The following is a 12,652-nucleotide window of genomic DNA, read 5'->3' as shown; positions in this document are numbered from 1 at the left end:
TCGCAAGCCATTCCAGTGGAACACACTAGGTTAACGTTTTTGCCGTTACTTTCAAATAAATTAATCATCTCAGTTATAAGAAAAGATTTACCAGTGCCCGCTTTGCCTTGTATAAGAAAATTATGCCCTGCTAGTGCTTGGTCTAAGCAATACTTTTGCTCTAGCGTCAACCTAAACGGCAGAGAAAATACACATTTTTAATAAACTTTGTTCACACCAAGTTTGTGGAGCCGTGTACTACGTAAGTTTACTACAAGAAAAAAATAAAAGAATACTTACTTCATTGCACTTTAGGTGAATGAAAAATAGTTTAAAATGTTTTTTTCTGTCCTTTTTCATCCTGATACAATATATCTTATTTCTATTTTTTTCTAAGAGAGTGGCTAAAGAGAGTGGTTAAAAAGTAGTTCACAAAACACAGGAAAGCCGCTCCTCTAAAATGCATCACGACTAATGACACAGGAAGACCGTAACTGTAAAAATTTGGCAGTCTACAAGGGGAAAAAGAAAGCCAACATTCTTCAAAATAACGCTATAAACCCCTTGCAAAAATGGCGGCCGGGTATACGCTATACCCCCAGACATACAAACGTCTGTAAATTTGTCAATTTTCAATTTGAGTTTTCTCGGCCGACATAACAGCTGACATAATGAATCTTCGTAGGGTTACTAAAATAAAGGTGCTCTTTACAGTGCTTGTATAGGTTTTTCTCTCAGTTTAATTTTAACCCATGCAGACGAATTCGTGGCCGCCATTTTAACAGGGGGTCTATTGTAATGGATTACTTGATTAAAATGTATCCAAAAGTAACGATGAGTTTTTCTCCATTGCTGCAAGTTGCTGTACAGCGATTCCCACAACTCAATCCATGCCAACTAAAGCCAAAACCAATCGCACTATCTGGGGTGTTACAATCGTTTTGGTCGTTTGAAAAGAAACCTAACCGTGCTATGCCCAGAAAATTAAAGCTTCCAACATTGCAGTTATATTGTAAAGACGATCCACCAATCAGAGACATCCATTGATTTCGACCAATACTAAAAAGGGTAAATTTGTCTTCAGCAATGACGTCATACAAGGAAGAAGCCGAATAAGGAATGAGAGCCCAGTTCAAATTGTTCCCGACTTTCATACCAACACACAAGCTCTGGAAAGGCATAGCCCAGTAGCTGGGCATCTTGGTCTCGTGATTGTCAAAACCGGTTTTACCTGCTGATAGATTATACGCTGTCTTGTCAGACCACAAGGGTGACGAGAAAGCGAATGTGTTCTGGGGAAAGACAGACAGTAAAAATAATCTTCAGTTATTTTTTCCCTCCCAATTTAAAAAATAATATGATAAATCTATAGAATACCTTTGAGCCGTCAGTCTTCATGGCCAGAGTCCACCCCCTACTTCCACACAGATCGCTTGACAAATGACAATAGATATCTGTTTGTTTGTTGTCGATCATGTACGTGTAGGCCATGTCCGCACGATAGCTATCAGCAAAAAGTAAAGACATTACTATTCAATGAAACCAAGAGAATATGAACTAAGAGAAGGAATCCCCGTGCCCCATCATGTGCACACTTTGATGCTATTTTTAGAATCTATTCTAAAAATATCATCCAATGATATCATTTATTTGATCGTTTGATTTTCTGCACGCGCATAGTACGCGCGCGCTCTACGCTGTTTGCTAACGTTTTCTTGTGCTTTTCTTATGTTCAAATGTTCAAATCTGCCCTCAAGTTGACGATGTAGGTCGAAAGCTTTGAAAAATAATGTAAAAATACTCCAGAAAGTTGAACAAATTACTACTTCAATTTCCTGTCCTATTTGCCAAGCTTTCGACGTGCACATTCATATTCAGGGCAGAGTCGAAACAACGGAAAAACCCCCAAAACGCGTAAGCAAACAGAGTAGAGCGCGCGCAGTAAATGCGCGTGCAGAAAAACAAATAGTTTAAAAATAGCATCAAACTGTGCAGATAATGGTTGCAACGCTATATAGGGGGAATTCCTTCTCTTAGTTCATTTTCTGTTGATGAAACATTTTTCCGCATGCGCATTACCTCTATAACGTCCCCGCGGCCGCAAAAAGGCGGTGAACCCCAATATTGTCTTTAAAGAAACGTGCATCGCATGCTCAATTGCTCTATTTCACTATGACGTCACATCAAAACAATCTATTTTATAAACGCAAAGGATCATGGTCGCCGGAGGGGGGGTCAAATCAACGCAAATTCACCGAAAATTGTTCTAAAACCCGTATCAATCCACGAAGAGAAGTAGAATAGCAAGCAAACGCTCAGAATATTTTTTAGTACATGTTGACACATATTATATCTAAAAACCAGGCCATTTTAGATTAAACTGTTTCGCTAGGAGCAAATGTTGTTGAATTTTCTATTGGATTTGGCGATTCTATCCCCCACATAAACAAGCAGTGACGTCATAGTGAAATAGGGCAATTCAGTGGTAAAGAGCTTGAGTGTGTGCTCTTACTTTTAACGTGGTCAAGGTGAAAAGTTCGCATACGTCTTTTTAATGGTTATTAATAAAATCTTATTTTAAAAAAAGCGTACGATGACGAAATTCGTTTCGGTTGATTTTTTTATTTAAGTTGCCAACCACCGGAAAAAATCTATTGGAAAATTTTAATCATAACCAAAGTAACAAAACCTATTGTTATAATAGTTGACAGAGCAACACCACAATGGCAATGGTTATACATATTATCATACCTCCATCTATATTTAGATGACGATGCTCCCATGTTGGAGGACAGAGTAAGAGACTATTCTTTCATTGCACCTGTCCTCCAATATGGCTACTATGAGGAAAATATTACAAGGAGAACATTCCTGCCAGCACTTTACCTTGTTTTTCTAGAAATATCCCCACAAGATGACACTTCAACTAACGAGAAAAGAAAAGAAAAAAATGTATGTTATCAGGAGTACCGTATCCTTGATAGACCTTCTCATTTTCATAGAATAACAATTCTTTTACCCTGAAGTAAAACCATTCATTATTTTCTAAGGTAAGCATTTAGAAATTTGGTTACCATGGCAACATAATTAAATTTGGTTACCATGGCAACATGGCCAACGTATACAAAACAAAAGGCCTTGTGTCGTAAAACATGAATAAGAGAACTTTGTGAATTGCGTGGGAAGCAGAAGACGAATTTAAATTTCATGGCAACAAACAAATACCTTGACTCTTGTTGCTAGGGTAACCGAAAGAATAAACATATAAACGAGATTCATTATATTTTTAGACATACCGTTCCATAACTGGCAGTATTGACCTGTGTTAAATGCTCCACATTTACATCGAAAGCCTGGTTCGTCACAAGCTGGTTCACAAGTCGCTCCATTCTTACACGGTACCTTTCTGCATGAGTCATCGGGAAGGACAAATGTAGCTGTCAACCCCTACAGGATTAAAAAACGATTTTTGCTTGTAAGCCTTTATACAATATTTTCGGTCGATACCCTCATGAACCAAACTAAAACATAAATATTATCGAGCCCTAGAACAACCTCTGGGCTGATCAAAGTCAGGACATGTAACTCACAGATTGAACCATAAAAAAACCTCTGGGCTGATCTAAGTCAGGGTACGGCTAGCTCACAGATTGACAATAAAAAAACCTCTGGGCTGATCTAAGTCAGGGCATGGCTTACTAACAGATTGAGTCCTGAAAAAACCTATGAGCTAGTCTTGAGTCAGATCTTATCAGACGCTTTTTAAAAAGCGTTTTCGCGTGACGTCACAGCGGCCATGTTGGTGTTCCAAAATAATTGAACTCTATTTTTATGCAAAAACTGTGCAGAAAGTTGTTATTGTTTGGTACACCAATATGGCTGCCTTCTCATGTGAGTTAAAACGCTCCATTATCAGATTTAAATTCAAAGCTATATATCGGCGCATTTTTAAAATTTGCATTCACTTACCCAAACAGGAAAATAATGAATAAACCCTGACCTCGGTACTTGACACAAAGACCTGGAACCAAAGGTCTGTTGACTAAGCTCGCAAAGGTGCTTGGGATGTCCAGAGGTACCGAAGTTGACTGATTGACAGCTGGGTTCCCTGAGGCATGCTGATACACATGCAAAGGCGTCGAATACTTGCAGAGTCTTGAATATCAAACTTATTGCGTAATCTAGGACGTCGAAAAACATCGTATGTGAGACTGGACGACTTCGCGCGCAAGAGCCTAAATTGTTGTTTGTTGTTTAAGGTGACTGCCTACTTTCGAACGATCGATTTGAGCCCTGCACGATGTGCGCGCGCTCAAAAACCGCGGGAAAATCTACAAGATTTTATTGAGGAACCATACACATTTTGAGTTTCAACAGGGCAAAACCCTCAAATTTTGCACGGGACTCTATTTTTCAATAGCTTATTCGGAAAAAAACTCCTAAGAATCTAGGTTATATCAACTTTTTAGAAAAAGTTAATTTTCCTAATACATGAAAAAATAGATTTTTGTAGGGATTTTTGTTCGACTTTATGAGATTTTTTAAGAGCATCGAAACGACAAAATATGACAAATCAATGTCATTTAGGGGAGTGAGCGTTGCGTGACGCGCATGACTAATGGCAGCTGCGTAGGGGATTAAAAGAAAAGATATCATCGCACATAGCTATCGTCTAACGTGTACTTTTTCAATTCTAGTCAAAGTAATTTACAAAATGTCGACAATACAAATTACTTAATACAGTCCTAAAATCCACTGTACTAAGATCTTGGTCAACATTAATATATTTTTCCTTATCTTCTTCGTTTTTCTTACTTAAAGTTATTTTTATCAGTTTTACTCTGTTAAATTTGATGTCAATGGTATATGATATCTTTCAGTGCTCCACCCTCAAGAGTTTTCACCCTCAAAAATTTTCACAAAAGAATTTTTCAAAAAACGTTTTCGAAAGCATTTCCAAAAAGAAGACACACAAAGTGTCATCAAACAAGATACTTTATGCGTAACCTGTTTTGATTTTGTTCCAAAATTTGGCTTCAAATTGTAATTGATTTCGGCTGGAGTCGCTGCAGAAAAAAGTGCGCGCACATCCAGAGAAAAGTCTATTGTATTCCGAGCAACAGAGAACCAAAGGCTTAGATAAAAGAAAATACATTGCATGTGTTATTTCAGATATCACCACGACGCCAGACTGAAAGAAACAGGTTTTTTTTTTTTTTTTTTTAAAAAAAAAATACCTGATTCGAATATTAATTTTCAAGTACTCGAAATATTCAAGGAATAAGATATTTGTAGCTGACAGCTGCATTGCTTTTCGATCGCAGAGGCTAAGCGTGTGAAAATTCCTTTCGTTTTTCAATGGACGCGGCTACTGTTATAGTTTCTTTGCACAAATAACTGATCTATCTGTCAGCAAGACAACTGTCAACTCACGGACTTTTTCCCCCTGAAATTTTGAAAGCATTCCAGATGCAAAAGTCAAGCGTAAAGGGATGAAGATTATCAACATGATATCACGGAAGTCTTAACGGAAAAGCATGTTTTATGAAAAAACTAAAACTAAGACTTGTGCTTTAATTTTCATTTTACTTTTTCTCCCCCGCCACATACACGAGGTCACTTATTATATCGCGTAACAAATTGGCCATTCGGGCAGAAAAATTTTGGACTGCCAGTTCACTACGCGCGCACTCCCCTCGTATTCCATAAAAGACGGAATATAAAACGACAAAAATAAATCAAATTAAGCCTTGGATGCTGGAAAATAAGGCTCTAGAATCGGTTTGTTCAAACTTCAAAAAGCCTTTTAGAGGCCCAAAAGAAGAACTTGTGGTACGCCAGTTCACTACCCGCGCACTCCCCTCGTACTCTATAACAGACGTAATATGAAACGACAAAATAAATCAAATCAAACCTTGGATGCTGGAAAATAATCCCGTTTTCTCTTCAAGTATTGGATCGGGATTTATCAGTAGATCCTCGCTTGTGAAGCCAGCAGAAAATCCAGAATTCAGCATAAAAAGAAAGAGGTAATTACGAAGTAATCTCATTTCGTCCACTCTCTCTCTCTCTCTCTCTCTCTCTGATTTTATGGTCCAACGAGAATTAAAACCAGCCTGAGATTCTAAATTCTAAATTACCTAAATTATTTCAGTCATCTGTCTTTTGACTCCAAAATTTACCTCTTAAAGTTTGAAATTTTAAACTCTGGAACTCAAAATGAAAGGCGGAAATTTATACTTCGCGACTGGATAAGTTGACAACAATGTTTACTTTTCCCTCTCAATAATCTTAGCAATAGTTGGCCTTTTTATGCACATATAAAAAAAAACAGACCTTTCTGATTGCAATATTAATTGTATTGACTCAAGCATCGCATATTACAATGATGTTGACTGATCGTAACAACATGACATGTATATTCCAGATCATTGAAAATAGTATTTTTACAAGCATGAATTTTTTTTTCTTTTGTCTTTTTCTTTTCTTTTTTTTCTTTTTGAATTTGAGTTTTGATATTTTTATTACATTAAGGTTGACTGTTGATCGGTAACAACATGACATACAGTCAATTCAAAAAACGTCGTCGACCTGCTCAAGCCGACGCGACTGGACCGAAAGGAATATGGGTAAAAATCACTGAAGCGATTAAATATTCGTTCTGAATAAATTGTTCCCGCTAGTAATAAGATAATAATGGCTAGAAACAATCCATCAAATGCATGTCTTCGGGTTTAGGGAAAGAAAAACAAAGTAGTTATGATTCAGTTCACAATTCCGAAAATATGAAGGCATTTAAAAAAAACGTCTCCCTCAACACTTCCCGCTCGCCTACAAAGGTTCGTGCTGTAAACCAGGCATAACTAGTCAGATAAAATTATGGAGTCAACTCGGCTTCAATTATTGCTACCCAGAGTTCCTTTCGGTCCAGTCGCGTAGGCTTGAGTTGGTCGACGACAACATTTTTCGAAATGACTGTATGCATTTCAGATCACTGCATCTGGTATTATTACAAGCCAGAAAGGGAGATAGCTAAGATAATAAGTAATGCTAAGATAGTTATAGAACATTTTAAAATTAGGCACGACAATCATGTAAAATCATTGTGTGAATAAGCTTTAACAACTAATAAGCAATTCGACACAAGTTTATAAACATCCAACTCGTGTTATTACTCATTAATTACTCATTGCCGCATATATCAATATCAATATTATATATTTATATTAATCAACACAAGCATATCATATATCATACGCATATGGGCCGTCGCACGGCGCTAAAAGTAATTGGCGAAAGCTGTTGTGGGTTCCTCCACTGAGCTCACGGGAAAAGCTTAAAATATAATGAAAATTTAAATACCTTTTTTGAACTTTGATTTTACAAATAGAATAGTAAAAAGCAAAAAAAGTGGTCGTGGGTAAAATCGCGGGATCACCTGCTTCTTATGAAAAATGCTCATGGTTTAAACAAATATCAAAATTAGCTATTTTAACGTATAAACCGATGTATGTTTGTTTTTATCGGTATATAGAATGTTTCTAGTGTTTGCAACGCGCATGCGCATACATTTCGTACATTATACGATTATTATAATACAGGGAGCCCATTAACATGATAATGAAGCGATTTTTGAATAGGTAAGATCGCACGTAATAGGAATGATTTACTTGATTAAGATGTATCCAAACGCCGCTACGTTTTTCTCTCCGTTACTACATCCTAATCCGCTGCAGCGATTTCCACACGTCAAAGTACTGAAACCAATACCAAAACCAATGCTACTATCTGGGGTGTCACAATCATTTTGGTCATTTGCAACCACGCCTATGCGCGCAGACACCCAATCCAAACCCTCTTTTCCAACATTGAAACCTTCTGCATTACAGTTTTGCTGTAACGAGGAACCATCAATCAGGGACATCCATTTGTTTCGACCGATGGTGAAAGTGTGATTTCCAACAATGGCGTCATACAAGGAAGAAGCTGGATAAGGAATGAGAGCCCAGTTCAAGTTGTTCCCGACTTTCATACCGACACACAAGCTCTGGAAAGGCATAACCCAGTAGCTGGGCATCTTGGTCTCGTGATTGTCAAAACCGGTTTTACCTGCTGATAGATTATACGCTGTCTTGTCAGACCACAAGGCTGACGAGAAAATAAATGTGTTCTGGGGAAAGACGGGGAATATTATCAGTTGAGATAAAAAGTGAATGGTAAACGATACATTTGTATATTATACCTTTGAGCCGTCAGTCTTCATAGCTAGCGTCCACCCCCTACTTCCACACAGATCGCTTGACAAATGACAATATATATCTGTTTGTTTGTTGTCGATCATGTACGAGTAGGCCATGTCCGTACGATAGCTGGAAGGAAAGTAGTTGATGTAAATACTCAATATTTTGTTAGTTATTTTGATCTCATCTTGTTTTGACCTATCGTAGATAAAAATCGCTTGTGTGCAGGAGTTTCCTTTACCTCCCCCCTGTGGGGTCATGACGTCTGCAAGAAAGCTAAATCCGGTACAAGAACAAATAAATAAGATTCGTGGAAAGACGGGTGTACTGTACCTTGTTTTGCTTAGGATATCTTTACAAGAAGACACATCAACTGGGAATGAAGAGAAAGTTACAAAGTCACCAAAACCAGAGTCTCTATAAACTCTGCCAAAACCAACAAAATGAATTTCCACCGAATAAAAGCGAACGAAACTCAGGCTCCCTTAAATGTAACAAACCTATTTTATTCCAACGACCGAAATAAATTTATTTTTAACAAAAGAAATAAATTCGCAAAACACACCTGTGCTCTCGTGAAAACGTAAACATAGCCGCGTTGAGCCCGTGTTCTTTGAACATTAAAGGCCGATTTTACAGGTTACGATTTTTCCGCAGCTGTCGAGCGCTACTGCTGACCACACAAATTGCTTCGTGTAAATCTACCGTACAACTTGCTTAAAACTGTAAATAATATGTTGCTAGGACGGAACGTATTTACCTTCGAAGCCAAATCGTGGTGTAATTATGTTGACAGTTGCGAGGGAAAAAAAATATCATACCGTGTAATTCGGCATCGAATAACACGTGCGTCGACAAAAGGCTCAGAATACTATTAAGAGTTTGAAAAGATATTTACCGGTCCATAACTGGCAGTATTGACCTGTGTTGAATGCTCCACATTTACATCGAAACCCTGGTTCGTCACAAGCTGGTTCACAAGTCGCTCCATTTTTACACGGTACATTTCTGCATGAGTCACCATATTTAACCTGCCAAAACCATTGAAAAATTTTATCAATACTCTGGAACAATCTTTTCGCTAATCAAAGATGTGGTATGCCTAACTCATAGACCAAACCCTGAAACAACTTCTGGGCTGATCAGAATGAGCCTTCTCCTTTTGCTCCTCGGGCTTCCTGTGGCGAGGGCAAAAAAGACGAAGCGTTCCTATTTCTTTTCAGCCATATAATTTAACACAGGGACACACAGGGATCCCAACAAATAATAACATATGGGGTAGCCTTCGAATGAGGCTAGGTCAGAGTCAGGACATGGCTAACTCGAGTTTAACTTGTAATTTAGCTCGTAAGGTTTATAGAAAACCCCCTCCAATCAAGTGGGAGATCTTTTGTGATGCCGAGTCCAGGAATTGAACCCGAGGCCCCATAAGTGAGAGGCGAGTGCACTACAGTTACGCCAATCTTGATAACCGCACACTGATTTTTCCCGCAATGGAAGTCACGTGAGAGATAAAGTACTGGTTCAGAAGGTATAAGGACTTCATAAAGTTCAAATCAGAAAAAACTGCTCGACCATAAATTGTCTATCTTATAGTTCAAAACGCTTTGAGTGAACTAACTCGTCAATAATTTCTTTTCTTACCTCTAGAAAATAATGAATAAATCCTGGTCTGTGCTCTTTATAGACAGGACTGCATTTTAGAGATTTTTGACTGAGCTCGCAAAGGTGCTTGGGATGTCCTGAGGTACCAAAGTTGACTGATTGACAGCTGGGTTCCCTGAGACATGCTGACACACAAGCAAAGGCGTCGAATACTTGCAGAGTCTTGAATACCAAACTTATTGCATAATCTTGAAAATAGAAATAAGAAAGATAAATGTCAAACCGTTAGCACTAACCATAAATATTTTAAGCCCGCTAACATTATAGTTTTATTATGAATTTATGCTTTTGTAATATGAATTCGATAAATTAAAACAGAACATCGTTTTAACATTATTCCTTTTTTGATCGACAAAATAATGACAATCTCAGTATTTACCAAGAATCTGAAGTTGCGTGGAAATCGATCAATTTTTGAGCGAACAAAAGAGGACAATTGGACAATATTGTGGAATATCGTTAGAAAATTGGCGCATATAAAATTCCCAACAACGCTGAATGTTTCAGCTACTACGTGCACTAAATTCTGAAATATCCGAGTGTTTTCAACGCGATACGAGCGAGGTTTTAAAAAAACACAAGATGTACTCGCAATTATGTTGGAACGGTTTTCATCCTTGAACCTGTGCGCGGCTCTAGGGTCGATAACGTAGGAAAAGGGGAATTTTCAATCAAACATCTTTATATTCAACCTTTTTAAAAATAAAAAACCCGTTTTTGCATATCGCTTTGGTTTATGTCCCAAAAAACGATGGAAAAAATATAAAAATTCCGTAAGAAGGAACTATTCAAAGTACATTTTATATTAAATCTTATAGTGATTTACAATTTTCTTACAAATTCAGTACCATCCATAAAATATTTTCTTTTTTCATCCAATAGAAGATTTAGTACCAAGCTTAAATATTCAATATTCCAGTTTTCAAAAACATTCGCCAAAAACATTTGTTTACTGATGGAATCATGATTTTTAAATGAACAACTTTGATAGCATAAGAAGGGTTCTGGAGTTGTCAAAGCAACGTTTTACGTCATTTTTTCATGTTTATTGCCGATGGCTTTTGAAATTCTGGGTCATTCGTCGTTATATTATGGGGATTAAATTTTTTAAGGTCAACATTGCGAACGCCGTATGTGAAGACAGAAAACACTTTCCAGCTTCCTTATAGAGTCAAAAATACGGATAACATAAGAACATTAATTTCCTGAAAGGCCAAAGTCTAATCGCAATTCACACCAGTAAACGTACCAAAAGAAATAAAGCAAACAAACATTTACGCAACAACAACAGTAAAAGCTTTCAAACCTTTGATGGTGGAAAATATTCCAGATCTATCTTTGGGTCCTCGGTAGGGATGTAAAGGAGAATGGGACTGGCCATAAGTACCGTCCAAGCATACAATGAAGACGAAGTAAGAAGAAAAGACGAACCGCCACATCTTCTCTTTCTGATTATGTTGTGGTTCTCACTTCTCTGATTTTTTAAGAACGCTCTTTTAACAAAGCATTAAAAATGTTCACTTTTCCAAGTGCTTTCGAAAAGAAATCCTCCAACTATGAACGGTTTTTTTAAAAAATTCAGTTTCTAGTCCTACTGAAAACCTATTGCGCAAAAACCTCTGCGAATGCTAAGGTTCACAGCTGAAGTCGTCAATTGAATAGGAAATGACTAAAATCTTACTGCAGGGTTTCATAGTGATTCAGTAATAGCGCTTAGAGTTGGCTTTTACGGATGCTCGTAAACAAAGCAACTGGATCTATATATTAAATATCGTGAAATTTTTGCCTAAATTATTACAATATTGGCTCACATTTTAGAAATTAAGGCATATTAACAATATGCAAAAGATTGCCGTGTCGCAAAGATAAAACGGACTGAAACTTAGAAATTTATTTAAGATTAGTATTATAAAACTCATTAATAATTTCTGAGGAAAAAAAAGTAATTATGACCACACATGGAGTTTAATATATCAAAAAAATTGCCCTGATTTGCATGGACTTTGAACTTTTATTTTGTCTCCCAGATTCTCAAAATATACGTGGCCGGGACGGAAACATCGTCGAGCCTCTGGGACCAGGGTACTTTTATCTCGAAAATGTAACTCAAAGATAAAACAACTAACAAACTAACCTAGACATTTTATAAGTCGTACACAATATTGGTGTATATTGTTGTATATAAAAACTTTCGCAGACCTACCCTTGCATATCTTATATACAACATGTTCACTCATATCGTATATATTACATAGCGACTATTTATATAATTCAACATGTTGGTCTTTTGTTATATTAATCCAACAGTGGTGGTCAGTGGTGTCTTCCGTTATATCATCAGAATTGGCAAACTCTTTTTTTTTTCATCCAACATGGCCGTCGTGCCTTTTTTTACATCATCCAACATGTTACGTTGGTGATGTCTTTTCATGTCATCCAACATGGCCGTAGTGTTTGTTATATCATCTAACATGGTAGTCATGTCTTTTGCTTTATCATCCAAAATGGCCGCCATGTCTTTTGTTATAATATTCAACATGGCCGCCATGGACACCAGGAAAAAACGTTTGCGCATGCGTGCACTTCATTTTGAAGAGTTTGAAGAGTTTGAGTGAGAAAATAAATGTTTGTTTTCTCCAAGAATACTAAAAAGTTCGAGAGTATACTTTTGTCAGACCAAGATACTGTACTAAGAAACACAATATGAAATAATTAGTCTTAAGTTTCAAGCATGGACACTAAGTTTTGGCATTTTGTGAACTCCAATT

The 12,652-nt window shown here is 37.2% G+C and overlaps 2 protein-coding genes across 2 annotated transcripts; both read right to left on the bottom strand.

Moving 5' to 3' along the window:
* Positions 1–782: 782 nt before the first annotated feature.
* On the bottom strand, positions 783–6,029 carry LOC116294339 (uncharacterized). Its single transcript, XM_089023976.1, has 6 exons — positions 5,894–6,029; positions 3,949–4,160; positions 3,276–3,426; positions 2,866–2,905; positions 1,357–1,483; positions 783–1,271 (listed from the first exon to the last, which is right to left on the bottom strand). Exons 1-6 carry the CDS (start codon positions 6,027–6,029, stop codon positions 783–785), a joined length of 1,155 nt encoding a protein of 384 aa, XP_088880102.1.
* Positions 6,030–7,149: 1,120 nt separating this feature from the next.
* On the bottom strand, positions 7,150–11,465 carry LOC116294376 (uncharacterized). Its single transcript, XM_031701971.2, has 6 exons — positions 11,191–11,465; positions 9,864–10,072; positions 9,118–9,250; positions 8,553–8,592; positions 8,222–8,348; positions 7,150–8,149 (listed from the first exon to the last, which is right to left on the bottom strand). Exons 1-6 carry the CDS (start codon positions 11,321–11,323, stop codon positions 7,646–7,648), a joined length of 1,146 nt encoding a protein of 381 aa, XP_031557831.1. The 5' UTR covers positions 11,324–11,465; the 3' UTR covers positions 7,150–7,645.
* Between the last annotated feature and the right edge of the window lie 1,187 nt (positions 11,466–12,652).

The sequence above is a fragment of the Actinia tenebrosa genome, unplaced genomic scaffold (genome assembly GCF_029948245.1).
Source record: "Actinia tenebrosa isolate PJP-AT-01 unplaced genomic scaffold, QUT_ActTen_1.0 PGA_scaffold8__29_contigs__length_14323225, whole genome shotgun sequence".
NCBI lineage: Eukaryota > Metazoa > Cnidaria > Anthozoa > Actiniaria > Actiniidae > Actinia > Actinia tenebrosa.
Note: the sequence above shows the minus strand (reverse complement) of the source record. Positions and strands in the feature narration are given on the sequence as shown.

Excerpts from the sequence above, each read along its gene's own strand:
- LOC116294376 (XM_031701971.2), bottom strand. The coding sequence starts at position 11,323 with ATGTGGCGGTTCGTCTTTTCTTCTTACTTCGTCTTCATTGTATGCTTG. Across the intron at positions 10,073-11,190 it reads AATATTTTCCACCATCAAAG|ATTATGCAATAAGTTTGGTA; the intron begins GTTTGAAAGCTT and ends TCTATTTTCAAG. Across the intron at positions 8,150-8,221 it reads TGAAGACTGACGGCTCAAAG|AACACATTTATTTTCTCGTC; the intron begins GTATAATATACA and ends GTCTTTCCCCAG.
- LOC116294339 (XM_089023976.1), bottom strand. The coding sequence starts at position 6,029 with ATGAGATTACTTCGTAATTACCTCTTTCTTTTTATGCTGAATTCTGGA. Across the intron at positions 4,161-5,893 it reads ATTATTTTCCAGCATCCAAG|ATTACGCAATAAGTTTGATA; the intron begins GTTTGATTTGAT and ends TCGACGTCCTAG. Across the intron at positions 3,427-3,948 it reads TTCATTATTTTCCTGTTTGG|GGGTTGACAGCTACATTTGT; the intron begins GTAAGTGAATGC and ends TTAATCCTGTAG.